This window comes from Haemorhous mexicanus, chromosome 2 (assembly GCF_027477595.1).
Source record: "Haemorhous mexicanus isolate bHaeMex1 chromosome 2, bHaeMex1.pri, whole genome shotgun sequence".
Classification (NCBI taxonomy): Eukaryota; Metazoa; Chordata; class Aves; order Passeriformes; family Fringillidae; genus Haemorhous; species Haemorhous mexicanus.
The window spans coordinates 109,086,738-109,101,178 of NC_082342.1; the positions used below are offsets into that span (position 1 = coordinate 109,086,738).

At 40.5% G+C, this 14,441-nt stretch overlaps 1 protein-coding gene across 4 annotated transcripts in view; it reads right to left on the reverse strand.

Moving 5' to 3' along the window:
- Nucleotides 1–14,441, reverse strand: part of PCYT1B (phosphate cytidylyltransferase 1B, choline) — a 31,847-nt gene that overhangs the window by 15,813 nt on the left and 1,593 nt on the right. For all 4 annotated transcript variants that reach the window (XM_059839924.1, XM_059839925.1, XM_059839926.1 and 1 more), the window contains exons 2-3: nt 3,551–3,650; nt 2,133–2,249 (exon numbers count right to left, since the gene is read on the reverse strand). In XM_059839924.1, coding sequence (XP_059695907.1) covers nt 2,133–2,249; nt 3,551–3,650 — 217 coding nt within the window. The remainder of the gene's footprint in view (nt 1–2,132; nt 2,250–3,550; nt 3,651–14,441) is intronic.

Below are 14,441 nucleotides of genomic sequence, written 5' to 3' on the forward strand. Positions count from 1 at the left end.
TGGGTTGACAGTGGTTGTCCTTCACCACAGGTCAAACCTGTGCCTTTGGATCTTTGTCTGTAAATGTACTTGACAAATGATAAATGCAACATTACCAGTGCCGCAGTGAAGTGTGAGAGCAGCCCTACAGTTGCTGCTTCTTTCTAATTTGAAAACATCAACCTATCAGGCAAGGTGCTGGCAAAGATGCAGTCTTTTCTGAGATCTGAAATGGATGTTCTTGCTGTGATGGTCATTAAGGACTTTCAAAGTAGGAAAAATGTAGAAAGGCTTAGGTAGCCCTGAAGCTTGTGCAAAATTCAAAGCCAGATAATAACATATGTATGAATTTGTATGAATGAGCAAGCAAAATGCTACTCTGTCCTATTATGTCAGTTTTGATGCCTGCTGACAAGAAATTTAATGGTGATCAAGGCATTTTCAGGAGAAAGATCCCTTCAGAGACTGTATTTGTATTTATTTACAGCCTTTATGACATCTTTAGGCTACCCTCTCCTGGAAGAAAAGGTCTACCAAAATTACTGGGAAATAGTAATTTTTGCTTGAATTCTGAAGTAACGTTTGATTTTATTTTCTGATTCCTATTTGTTCATGTACAATGCAGACACAATATCTTTCTTTGTACTTCTTTTGATCTGTCATCCTGCTCTAATAACTGATTTGGGGAAGTATAAATGTCCATTTTAAAAAGAAAAGTGATCTCAGGTCCAAATAATTGTCTTCACCAGAAAAATAGAAGGGTTTTGTTGTGATGCCCACAAAGACATATGACACCAGTGCTTTTGCAGCACAAATTGTATGTGGGTGTGGGAAGGTGTCCATTTTTTAAACGTGCTAACACACAGTGCCTTGCTGGGAGAAGGTGCTGATGAGTGCTGGCTGCTTTGTCCTTCACACCAAAAACAGGGGCAAAGTGAAGCTATGCCATGAATTTCAAAGAGCCAGGCTTTTGCCCCAAAGCTCCTTCCCTTATCTGGGGCAACCCCATATCCTTTGAAAACAACAACAAAATGTACATAACTCACTTTTTTTTTTAAACCTCACAGTCTTGTGCTTCCACTTGCTTGTCTGCAAGTTGTCTGGCTCAGCAGGAAACCAGAGAATCCTTAATGTTTCCTTCCTAACAAAGGGACTTGTCCTCTACCTCACAGGAAGCTCCATGGGAATTGCCACATTTCATAAACTTGAGTAAAACTAAAATATGTGTTTATAAAGATATTCTGTTTTTCCTCTGTGTTGGGTCTTTCCCCCCCACCCCCCACCCCCACAACTGTTTGGGACAAATATGCAAAATAATGCACCTTATAGTACCTGAAGGTTGCACTCATGTTCACTGTAAAGCATTTGAGCAGCTGAATGAAGGTTGCTGTGAAATGTTTCTGCGAGGAATATCTCAACCCTGGAGGTGCAAGGAAAATGGAACCAAACTGCACATTTATGAGGCTTCATGAGAGCAGGGTTTGCACAGCCAACTAGGTAGGAAAGAGCCACCCTCCAGTGACTCCTCTGGCACAGGCCAACTGCTGAAGCTGTTAGCCAGGCACACACCAAGAAAAGTAGATATTCTTAGCAAAAAAAAAAAAAAAAAAAAAGGATTAAGAAAGTAACCTGCCTGGGGACACCTGTGAACTGAAATTACATTCCACTCATGACCTACATTTGGGTCTTCAATGACAATGGGCCAGACTTAGCTTCTGTGATGATGCTGAAGGCTGGATCTGGACCTGGCAGGCAGAGGTCATGGTCTGTGCCTGGCTGGCAAAGGGACCAATGAGCCAGAAATAAATAATGGTTGCTCTCATTCACTCATCTCCATCTTTGAACAATTTTGAGCAAATAACTGGAAAAGGTAAATTATTCATATGAGCTATTTTAAGCTCAGAACCATGCAGGCACCTGCTTTAACTAGAATGGGAATTGTGCCTGTGCTGTTGAGGGCAGAATTTGACTTTTACTTTAATTGATGCAATTGTAAGATGTAATTCAAGGCAAATCACCCATAGAAAGCCCCTGAGTGAAAGCAGCATTCAAGTCATAGTGAATAAACAGCTGGGGGTGGGAGCACAGCAATAACTTTCTGATAGTGAAGCACAGAAGCAAAAATCCAGTGCAATAAATAACTCTGATCTTACCTCCTACTAATAAGTAGCTATTTGGGAATAGAGTTTTGGCTTGCATAAGAGCTCTAGCATGGCCAGCGTGGAAGAGGTCAAATATTCCATCTGCATATACTCTGACAGGTCTGTCAACTGTGGAGAAAGAAACACAACAGTGATTTTTCAGATCCCAAACAAGTTGCACTTAATACTCCTGGATGGCATTTTGTTCCCAGATCAGATGATTACAGAGATTTACCCCAGTTTTGATATTTAAAAGCCTCATAGGTGAACCTGCAGTTTCTGATACTGCACATTACTTGTTCTTTGTACTCTCTGCTGTTTTCTCTCAGACTTACCCTATTTATTATCATCCATCATCCCCATATTCTAATTTAGCAAAAATGTCATCTTCCTGCCTCATTCAGAGTTCCACCATATGTCTTGTTCTTTTCTCTCTGCCTTTCTAATCAGATATGCCTTATGGATTTTTTCCATCATTTCCCTTTCCTTCCCTCTTGCCTTGACTTTTTCCACAGCTTACTGCTGTAAAAATCAATTGCTTACCTATTCTATCCAAAACTTTTACTTCACTTTTTCCAGACTTTCCCCAAGTTCCTCTGTCTAATGAGCCTGTAACTTTTTCATGCTATCACCTTTACAACTCTTTCTGTACAGCACCTTCAGCAGCAGCCTCCAGACTGAGAAAGGACTTGCTTTCTCAAATTACATGCTTTGCCACCTCCAAGCAAAAGCACAGTGGAGATGAAATCAACAGAGCTCAAACCTCCATGGACTGTGTTTCAGTGACAGCAGAGAGATGTCTCTGCAATCAGGACATCCAAGGGTCCATGGGAGAACACTGTTCCTTGCACAGGTGATTGGAAAGCTGCAGCTTGCTCCTATAATGTGTACATACTTTAAAAGCTTATTTTAAATGCGTAGAGTAAGTAAACAGAGCCTTTTAAAAAATAACCTCTTCAACAATAGGGGGCCTGAAGGATACATTTGGGACTTCGTGTGAAATCATCCTGCTTCCCCAGTCCAATCACAGATGCCCAGACAAAGAAATTGGCAAGTAACCTTTACGGCCACTGAAGGTCTGATGCAATCATCAGGAGCATCAGTGAAAGAAGAGTTTTCCAAGATGAGACTCCAGAAGATAGCTACTACATAACACAATTTTCAGGCTGGCTGGAGTGGGCTGGCAAGCCTTCCTTCCAACCAACATCCACAAATATATCAAACTCTAACTTGAAATGTCTTCTCTTGTTTTTCTAAGAGAACATAATGGCTCTGTAGTTGTTGGTTTCTTCTCCATTACCTGATAGCACTAGACATTAGGCTTTTGATTTTGAGTAGAAGGCACAAATAAGCATTACTTGATGTTTGTATGGAAGAAGCAGTGCTTTGGGAGTGCCCGTCATCCTGTGGATGTAGCTCTCTCCACATACCTGGTGTTCCCCGGCGGGCTTGTGCAATGGTTAACTTCTCATGGGGTGCTTGGCACTGACAGCTTGTTTCATCAGCGAATGGAGCAGGTGCTGTCAGAGTCTGGAAGGAGGAAAAAGCACAAAGAAAGTAAATTTATTTTCCCCACCAAGTAGTTATAAAAGAACCATTTAATTGTGGCAGAATGCTGTAACCAGACTTCATGCCAGTTTGTTCTCTGAGGATTTTTGCTTTTTGGTTACCCCTAAGCACACACAATTCACATAAGGTAGGATGGTGAGGAAAAAGCTTTTTAAACACGTCATGTGACTGAATTCTTCGTCTCTGTTAGAGAAGCTTGGTCATCTTTGAGGCGGGTGAAGGCACACAATTTTTTTGTTTGCAGAACAAAGTCAGGTTGGATAGTGTTAACACTTCTCAGTGACTCTGCAGGCCCAAGGAAAAATTTATTCTGTTACCTGTAAGTAACAGCTGGAAAAACTACTTTGGACTTAGAAAGCTGCAAATGAGCCATATCTTAACAAGCACCCTTTCCTGCCACTGGCATCAGTACAAATTGGGAGTGGAGGTTGTTTTGTTGTGGTTTTAGTCAGAATCTCCTCTAATTTTGAGGAGCCATTCAAAATAAAGGCAAGGATGCAACTTTAAGTCCCATTTAACAAGAGCTGACTGAGCTGCAACTCCTTTCTGGTCTGACACATTCTGTAATAGTACTAAAACACCCTAACTGTGATCAGAGCACCACAATGGTACTTGCTCTGAGGAGCTTATAACCTAGAGATACATGAGACAGTGTGAGGATGTGTGAAGACTGACGTGGCATTATCTGTCAGGAAACTTGATTACTGAATTTGTATTTTCTGCCCATGTCTATGTAGGAAGTTATCAGCCATCAGACCTTCAGGTATTTATTATCCGCCATATAGTCTGACAGGAAAAACAGACAGCTTCTACAGCTTTTGCCTTGAAATCTCCACCAAAACTTAAATGACTTTTGGTTTGCTTTGTTTTTGAGATGAAGTGGTGGTTGAGAAATGCTGAAGGAAATCTGTCACTTTGCCCACTTTGCCTCCCCCATGATTTAACTGGGAGTTCATGGCTGTGCAGCTGTGACTTCACTGGGTTTTGACAGTGACCATCTGATGAACAGTTGTCACACCAGTTTGAGTACCCATGGATGATCATAACAGCATCTCTTTTTGCCTTTACATGGTTTTTCAGATTTTTGATGCTGAATGATTAATCACTGAGCATTTAGCATTCTTTAGCATCCCTGAGACACTTTACAGACACATCATGCCTAACTGCTGGCAGATTTCTGGGCTCACTGGTTTGTTGCATGGAAAGCTCAGAGGACAGTAGGAAAACAACAACAAAGACTTAAAGATTCAGATCCAGTTCTTTCTGCTGATTTGCCATTCATTTTGTTTACTACAAGTAAGGCAATTTTATATAGGTTTCCTTCTTTCCCTTTCCATTTTTCTTTCCTTATTTTTTTCCCATACTCTCAAATGTTAAAGGAAATCCCCATCATTAGCATCTTCATGATGAAAATCACAGCATCTCTGCACAGACAAGGTTAAAAATGGAGAAACTATTACCAAGCCCAAGTTTCTGTCTGGGTTTCATGGAGGGGAACTGTTCATCAGGCCACCCACGCTGCACAGTGTAGAACATTACACATAATCATACAGTGCCAGCTCTTTCCTTTATTTTCTAAATACTGTCTTTTTGCTTCTGGCTTTGCTATTGCTGGGTGCTAATCTGTCTTTTTATCTCCAAGGAAGGTCAAGTTACACGGCAGCCCATACAGCCTGGTTCCTGCTGAGATAAAGAGGAAGGCAGAAATGTTAAAACAATAATGGCTATGGTCTGAGCCCTGCAACTGGTAATCAGCTCCTAGCTTGGCAGAGGTTGTTTCCTTGAAGGTTATTTGAAGAAAATAGACCTGGTTTGCAGGAAGATATCTCTTTTTCCCCCCAGGCAGACACAGTGGTGCTTTTCATCCATGTAACCACCTTTGCAACACTGAGATTTTTCTTTCAGTCTCTGCTCAATGGAGAACGACCTCTATTAGCTTCCCATTGGTCCAGCTTTTATAAATGTTTGTCATTAAAGCTCACTTTACAGATCAGGGCTTAGAACCAGACCTGTCAATATTCCCTTTACTCTCTGATCTCACAGTTAGTAGATATGGAAATACATCAAATGCAATACATTAAAATCAGCCATATTCTGTCAAAACCAAACAGAGAAAAGCATAAACACCATGTGCTGAGAGATGAAAGCTATTGCAATAGCTTCCAAATGACTACTCACTACTATTTTATTTTATTTGTCATAGAAAAATTATTGCTAAGCTTAACAAAAACATCTTATGAGTAAAATGAGACCATTTGGTTTGAACAAAAGCCCATAAGAAAAAAAAATTCAAGAAATTATTAAAACCCAGAAATAATTTATCAAACCTTTTCAGTTTGTATATATAATTACTTGTATTCTTTCCAGTTTCTTGACGGTAATAATTAGAATTGTGAGAAAACAGCAAGTTATTTATATAGCAGCTTTTTAATTTTGATTAATCCATTAAAATTCTTTTGGAAGTTTGCTATAGTTTTGCCAATAATCATATGGTTAGACAAAGACTTTGTACTTCTGTCTTTCTCTGATAGATTTTCCCCTTCATCTCTGCCTTCCTCATATTCTAGGCATTTTGCAATTACTCAAGCAAGTGAAATTAGCCTTGTATTTTGGACCAAGGTAAGCTTCTGAGACCTGCATCATCCTGCAGTGATATGTGAGAGAAAGCTTATCACATGTCACAAATTGAGAAGTCATTGTAATACTAGGACTTATTAATGATATTTACTAAAGAAGATGATAAAAAGCTCTTGCAATAAGAGTCCTGTTTTCTGGAAATTAAGACACAGCACTCAGTAAAATGAGGGTACAGGAAACAATCACATTTAGTAACCCTTGCATATCAGAAGCTGTTCCTTCTATGAGAAATTGAAATAGTGTCTTACTTGCTTTCTAGGAAATTTGCAAAAGAACTGAATGATGCTCAATAAACGTCAGGACATTAAAAGATGAAAGGTAGATAATGGGGACTTTCCCAGCAAGCACAACACAGCTCCATATGCACCAGTAAACCACAGCTCTATTTGGTGAGACAGTAGCCCAAAGAAGAGCACAGTGTGGTTGGCATCCCTGTGCTGGCTCAGGGGCCAGGACACCTCATGAAGAAACCCTACACAACAGCTAGAAGCATCTTATTTTCAGGTGTATCTTGACAGTGCCTTTTTATTGCCTGTCTTCACAGTCTCTTAGGCTACTGTAGCCATTTAGCTTAGCTCCTAGGCATAAGATAAACACTCATGCTTGAATTTCTAATAATTAAAAAGAAAGTTGTAGGTGATTTGTAGAGGAAGAGGAGTCCTACCACTGAAATAAGAGGTCAAGGACACAAGCACCTCCACACCCTCTCTTTTCATTACAGCTAGTTGTATTATTGCTTGCTTGCTTGCTTCCGTATGTTTGGAAGTTGGGCTGGGTTTTTTACACACATGCAAGGAAGACAGAAACATTATTTTAAGTAGGCAAATGTAGACCCATCCAAGCCATAATGCACCTGCCTTTATATCTCTGCCTGCAGGGTGACTGCAGGAAATACAGCTAATGGAAAGAGCTACTGGCTTTTTTAAATTCATGCAACTACAATACCTTCCCTCCTCCTCTTGGTAAAATTGTGTTGTCATCTAAGATTTTGCCATCAACAAAGATCAATGAAATTTCAGATTGTGAACCAGTACAGCAACAGAGGCAACACTTGATAAAGCAGGCTGGGCCTGTGCTCATGAAAGAATTAAACTGGCAGGGAAATTCTGTGGGGGGTCTGATGCTGTAACCACCTTTTGTCTCAGAGGCAGTATTTAAAACAGGTAAGTGATTTCACTGGAACAAATAACATGGGTAAGGTCTACTCATATGAGGAATGATTATTTTGGGAACCTGCTCCTGATGTTGGGAAACAATAATTACAGAGCAGGAAACACTGACATCAGTTTCAAGGAATATTTAAGAAAAAACCCTATCAAAACCATTGAAAAGTAAGTGTGTGCCAAGTTTCTGAGGTATGAACACTTTTTGTAAGTGGAAAGGCCACATTAAGGACTACCAAGGTCTTCTCTTAGAGGTTCAGGGAGCAAACACTGTAAAAAAGGAAAATCATGTTGTCTCCTACCTGTTCAGTAACCTAAATTTATGAGCATTTAAATTGTAATTGAATGTTACTGGTGGCTGTCTTCTGGTAAACTTTTTACAAACTGTTCTAATATCAATGCCAGTGTAGAAAAAAGTCTATTCTGTTCTCTCACAGTTCTGCTGACTCAGGAAGGTGGATGCAAACTAAAATATGGCAAAATAAACTCATGAGAACAGTAACTTCAGTATTCTGTTTGCAAGCATTTCAAATTAACTTTGTTGCTCTTTCTGGGCTTAATCTTCAATCAAATATACTTTGCTCATCATTAGTATTAAGTAATTATTAAGTGCAAGATGTAATTACAAACTGAAGATACTGCAGAGGAAAAGCAGCTTCCACTGCCTTTTCAAGAACCATAATGATGTATATATGTAGAGATTCATAGATTATGAAACTAGAACAACTGTTATGTAATCTAGTATAATATGTGCAAAAGGCCAGAGAATTTTTTGACAAGATTCCTGCATGACAGCCATGACTTCTGACTGAAGTAGAACACATTATTTAGAAAACAAAATCATCCCTAGAGGTAGGATGGGCCCCAAGTCAAGCAGAGTTCAAGTGAAAGAGTTGTCAATGAAACACCTCAGCCTCCATGAACACCAGCTAGAAGTGAAATGTAACTCTTGGGAAGTCATCCACTTGAGCCTGCTCCCCAGGCACAGCCAGAAGGATATGGGAGGAGCTCTGCATGCCAGTGATCCAGGCAGGACTCACTGGAAGAGCAAACTGCAGCAATGGCACTGTGCAGCCCGTGAGCCTGCATGTTCTCCTGTCCTGATGGCTGCAGACAGGAAAGCTGTCAGGTACCTCAGCACCAATGAGGGATACACAGCGTTCCAGGATAAAGAAGCTTGTGGCTCCTTCAAAGGAGCACCAGTTGCCAATCATCAGCCTGCAGACACCATCACCAAGAACCAAACTGGCTGTGGAGCATGTGCAACTCAATGCCCAGTGGCAGCTGCTTGATGGCCCAGGAGTAGGTTGGCCATGGTCAAGAGACCAAAACCGTGTAACCATTGCTCTAATGCCACTCTGTGTTTTACTGATCAATTCAGTGAAGATAACACCAGCTCCTGTGTTTTGAAAGTCCATTACACATTTCTTTTTACTTATACATTACTGTATAGAATCATTGAATCACGAAGGTTGGAAAAGAGCTTTAAGATCATCCACTCCAACTGTCAACCCAGCTCTACCACTGTAACCCCTAAACCACCAAAACACATCACCAAGTGCCAGACCCAGATGCCTCTTGAGCACCTCCAGGGATGGTGACTCCACACATCCCTGGGCAACCTATTCCAATGTCTGACTACCCTAACACTGAAAAAAAATTTCTAATATCTAATCTGAATCTCCTCTGTCTCAGCTTAAGGCCATTTCCTCTGGTGCACTCACTCTAGGCATAGCAGAAGGGACCAGCTCCCACCTCACAACAGCCTCCTTTCAGGCAGTTGTAGGAGCAATGAGCTTCCCCCTGAGCCTCCTCAAGAGGACACAAACCCAGCTACCTCAGCCATTCCTCACAGAACATGTTCCAGACCCTTCACAACCCTCGTTGCCTTCTCTGGACACACTCCAGCACCTCAGTATCTTTTCTGAAGTGAGGGGCCCAGAACTGGACACAGTACTCAAGGTGTGGCTTCACCATTGTTGAGTAAGGGTGACAATCACTGCCCTGGTCCTGCTGGCCACACTCTTGCTGATACAGGCCAGGTGCCATTGGCCTTCTCGGCCACCTAGGCATATGCTGGCTCATAGTCAGCTGGCTGGTGACCAGCAACCCCAGGTTCCTTTCCGCTGGGCAGCTCTCAAGCCCCTCCTCCCCCAGCCTGTAATGCTGCATGGGGTTGTTGTGACCCAAGCACAGGACAGGGCACTTTCCCTTACTGAGCTCCTGCAACTCTCCTCAGCCCATTAATTAGTCTGTCCAGGTCCCTCTGTAGATCCTTCCTACCTTCAAGCAGACCAACACTCTTACCCCACATAGTGTCATCTGCAAATTCACCTGATATATGGCTAAAAGAACTCTACTCTGCTTCAACACGGGCAAGGGTTAATATTCTGAAAGCAACTCAGCTATACAGCTAAACTATTGGGTGAATTTGGCCAAATAATCAATCTCTACTTGTGTTTGTTTACAGAGATACTTTACATTTATCATTTATTCAATGTCAGATGTAGAACAGCATTTTGTATAAACCATTACTCAGAAACAGAGCTATGAAGAAGCAAAACAACCCCAAACATTTTTTTCCTCCTGCACAGAAGACACATACTCTGCAGTTCCTCAGCTGTCAGCAGAAACTCTGGGAAGATCTATTTTCCCATAGGGAGGGTGATGGGCTTCTTTACAAGATCCCTGATTCATCCAGTGCCTTTCAAGAGGTTTTCACCTTATACCATCTGTTTGTATGTGTGTAAAACAGGGAAGCAGATTACATGGAAACAACAGACACACTGGGACAGACAGTTATGGCTGTACTGAATGTCTGTGCATGACTGTGGATGTGTGAGTATGCACTACACATATTCTTGCCTGTGTAGTCAGAATCTGCCTCCTAATCCTGTATTTCTTCTGCTCCATATCCATGCATGTGCTGAGTTCTTTTTACACTTTATACATATATTATAATGTCGTCTATGCTCCTGAGGAGGGAGCAGAGAGAATATATTTACAATATTTTTCCACTCCTTTTTAAAGGTATGATACAAACCTTTGTCGTAATGGCAACAGCACAGTTTAAGAAGTTGGCAATATTCTCCTAATAAAATCTATTTCTAAAATATCATTGCATTTCAAGCACAGAATGCAAATTATAGAATGTAGTGTTTTCTCCCTGTGTTTATGGGTCATTTCTGATTCCTGAAAAGATATCTGTAGTTCTGTGTACCTGACAAATATGTACTGCAACATTTTTCTGCAGAAACTGTAGCATTTCAGAAGGTATATAAACTGCATGTCTTCTGATGTAATAGGGGGAAATCTAAGCAGATTTTTCATGTCTATGGGCAATTTAGGTTTTTTTAAGTGCTACACGTCCTCAAGCACAAACTTCACTTGGCACGTTTAATGGGTTTGTGGTTTTATATACTAGCCAACATTTTTGAAAATGAAAATTAATCCACAGCAAAACCCAAACTTCTAAAGGACCAAATAAATATTTAGTCAAATAAAGCAATTTTGGGTTCCTTAAATGTAAAGTAATTTACATATTTATTTATGCTTAATTCCACATGGAAGTAAACAGATGGCAGACCCCCTGTCATAATATCATGTGAGAGAAACAGATGCATGGGACACTTTTTAACCACAGTAAACTTCCCCTACATTAATCATTGGCTCCTCTGATTAAAACTGCCTTCCAGTGATATAGGAAAGATGAATATGAAGATCTATGAAAGCTCATGGAAATAAAATACTGAAATGATTCTAGGGATTGCGTCAGAACTTCTTAAAACATTCCTTGTAAATACGAAGGGATGAAAACACAGGAATCCAAGGCATGTACATTTTCCTTGCAATTATTTCAGATTTTGTGTTTGAGTTCATTGCTTAACAGCAGCAACATGAAATTGTCTAAAGAAGTAGAGTGACTCCTTGAACCATTATACAGCTCCAGTGTGTGTAAACACTAAAATGTTCTGCACTTCAATAAAATAAAAGTGTTTTCCAAATGTACTTGAATAATTGGAAAAAAAATTTAATTCATGTACTCTCATTTTTTCTAAAAACTCAAGAAAATTAACAAAATGGCTGAAGCAGCTGATACCTCAAATTATGGGAGACCTGTCACATCCAGTTGTACCTGAGTCTCATTCTCCAAGTACTATAGATTCAGCGGCTCCAAGATACTTAATACCTAATTCCTATTGACCTGTAAAAGCCTGCAGCCTCTGAATCTCACAACACTACAGAAGTAAATGTGGGCTTTGGAGCAGTGCTGGGACTGCAAGGGTGAACCTCAAGTGGCTGTGACACTTGCACTGCCTTGGCAGAACATATTTTATCTGCCATATGGATAGGTGAAGTATCCAGCTAGTCTGTCCTGGCAATGATGATAGAAAAAGTCCCCAATAAACTATTTGGTCCACACAGGGCCCCAATGCCACCTCCTGTACAAGAAATGAGAGCTGGCCACAGCTTTAGCTGCCTGAGAACAGACATCCAAGGGTAGTATGGATGTCACACACCCTTGAACAGCCCAGTATTTCAGGGACAGCACTTACCTGCTTCTTTACATCATCTTAAAGATAGATTCACTTTAAATTAACGAAAACTGCTATTTAATTCCTCCTGCCTTGCCCTCTACCCACTGATGTGCCTGTGAGCACAGGCCAAACCAACCATATACCTACCTATCTACTCCCTCTCCTCCCCTGTAATTCACCCCAGCTAACTCAGGTGGGTTTCTGCTTATCCGGTTTCTTAAATTAAGTACAGTGATGGAAATTTATGTTGCATTGCTCTGCATTCCCTGAACTTACCTAACCCTCAGTTAGGCTCTGACAGTTTTGAAAATAAGACATTGGTTCCCAGGTCCTAAGAGTACTTTATCACGTTTCCACTGATGCCTGTGTTGGAAGACAGAGACATGAAGTACAAGGAAAAGAAGCTGTGTTCAAGGGAAAGATGAGACCAAGCAGTACATTCTGAAGTTTGTTTTCAAGTAAGTTTCAATATGTATTTGGATTTGCTTTATCTTCAGCACTGTCCCTATATATTGCCATTGTTTTCTTTTATGAAAGATGTTGCATGGAACTGTCTCTCTGAACAAAGTGTGTTGAAAGTGTTCTTTCACGTGAGGATTGGTAATTTTCAAAGGACACACCAATCCTTCAAGGAGCTACACACACTTGGGACCAAAGTGAAACTCTTGATCCCAAGCGACATAAATAAATTATAAAAAAATAAGCAAATAATTTCACATGGTTTTGTATTTCCACTTTGGTATTTCCTTCTATGCTATCTCCCAGTTAGACGAAGAGCTTTCCTTTTTAGTACTGATGCACACGGGCAAACCCTAAGGGCAGGATTCCCAGGCTGAGATCCACAGCCCAGCAGCATTCTGCAGCTTACTGAAAGTTATCCAGGGACAAATGCCATGCCAGCAATGTGTGGCATGGTATGACCAAGGGTCATGTGTTTATCCCACCGAAAACAGTGAAGGCCCCCATGACCACGGGTATTCCAAGTCTTAAAAATATGAACAGGACTGCAGCAGATGAGAACGTGGCCTAACATAGCAGTTTGGTCCAGATTAGAAAAGGGATAAATGCAAAAGGATGCAAACCAGGATTGGAGAAATGCTATTTGTGAGGGTTTTTTCTTGACCACAAAACTCCTAAAATCACCACTATGTGACTCTGATGGGTTTGTTTCTCTGTTGTGCATTGAAACCAAGACCTGTGGGGTCACTCAGAGAGACATTTTCCTGGCATTAAGATATATGGAAGTTGAGAACATAAAGAAGACAAAGATTAAGTCAGAGATGGAGCAGAGGAATTGACTGGAGCAACACAAACGCTCATTAATTCTCCAGCTGGTTAAGAAAATACACAGAGTGTCTTGGGAAAAAATTAATGGCAATTTAGAATGACAACAGTACCAGGCACTGGAAAACATCAGGTTTCAATATACATTGAAATTTTCCCTAGAATTGCCTTCAATGTCCCCTGATTTCCTGATCTTTGAAGGACATAGGTTCTTTAGTGCTAATGTGACAGCTCCTGACAAGCTAGCAGACTTCATAGCCTAAAACCAAAGGTCTAATGGCAGATATCCATTAAAAATATTCACAGTTTTACGGCTTTAAAGAAATAATTCCTGTTTCAAATGAAAAGGATGACAACAGTTTCAGAAAAGAACCAACCCCTTTTCACCTTCTAAAATGTGAGGCGATTTCTCAAGAAAAACTGCTTCCTTCAACTTAGCCTATATATAACCTGAAAGCCCAGATAATTAATTTTAGAGATGTGTGAGAACCAATGAACAGCATTAAGAAGTCATCTGTAAATATCACCGACTTGCCACCAGTTATATAATTGTAAAGTACCAAAGCCATCCTGAGGTCCAAACAATATTAAAATGTTACCTGAGATACCCTTTTTCCTTTACACTAATAATCTAGGTGACAAGGTTACTGGCCCACCACTGCACATGCTGCCTTCAAAGGATGAGATCAGATCAAGTACTGAAGATCTTAAAAAAGTTCTCATAGGAACTCGATGTCCATGTTATTAGACTGTCTGTCAAGGGGTGATTCACTTTAACTCTTCAGAACACCCACCCTTAATTTTTCTCACATCAGACACTGCTTGACTACACTTGTTGGCCTCATTCCCTATGCTCTGAGCTCAGTGTACTGCATTATACTTCACCAGACAACCTTTTTTTTTAGCCTGGAGATAACAGATCTGATGACTGATGAGGTATCGCTTCATAAGGACACACTTTCCACAAACATTTATTGAAAATGTCTCCATTGTCCATTATTGGTACTCAGGAAGATCTAAAACATCATAAAGAATTCCTGTTTCACTCATGTACTCTGTCACCTTAATTTCCACAGAAATTATACCAGAATGCCTGATACTGTAAATACTGGTATCATATTGTCACTCCT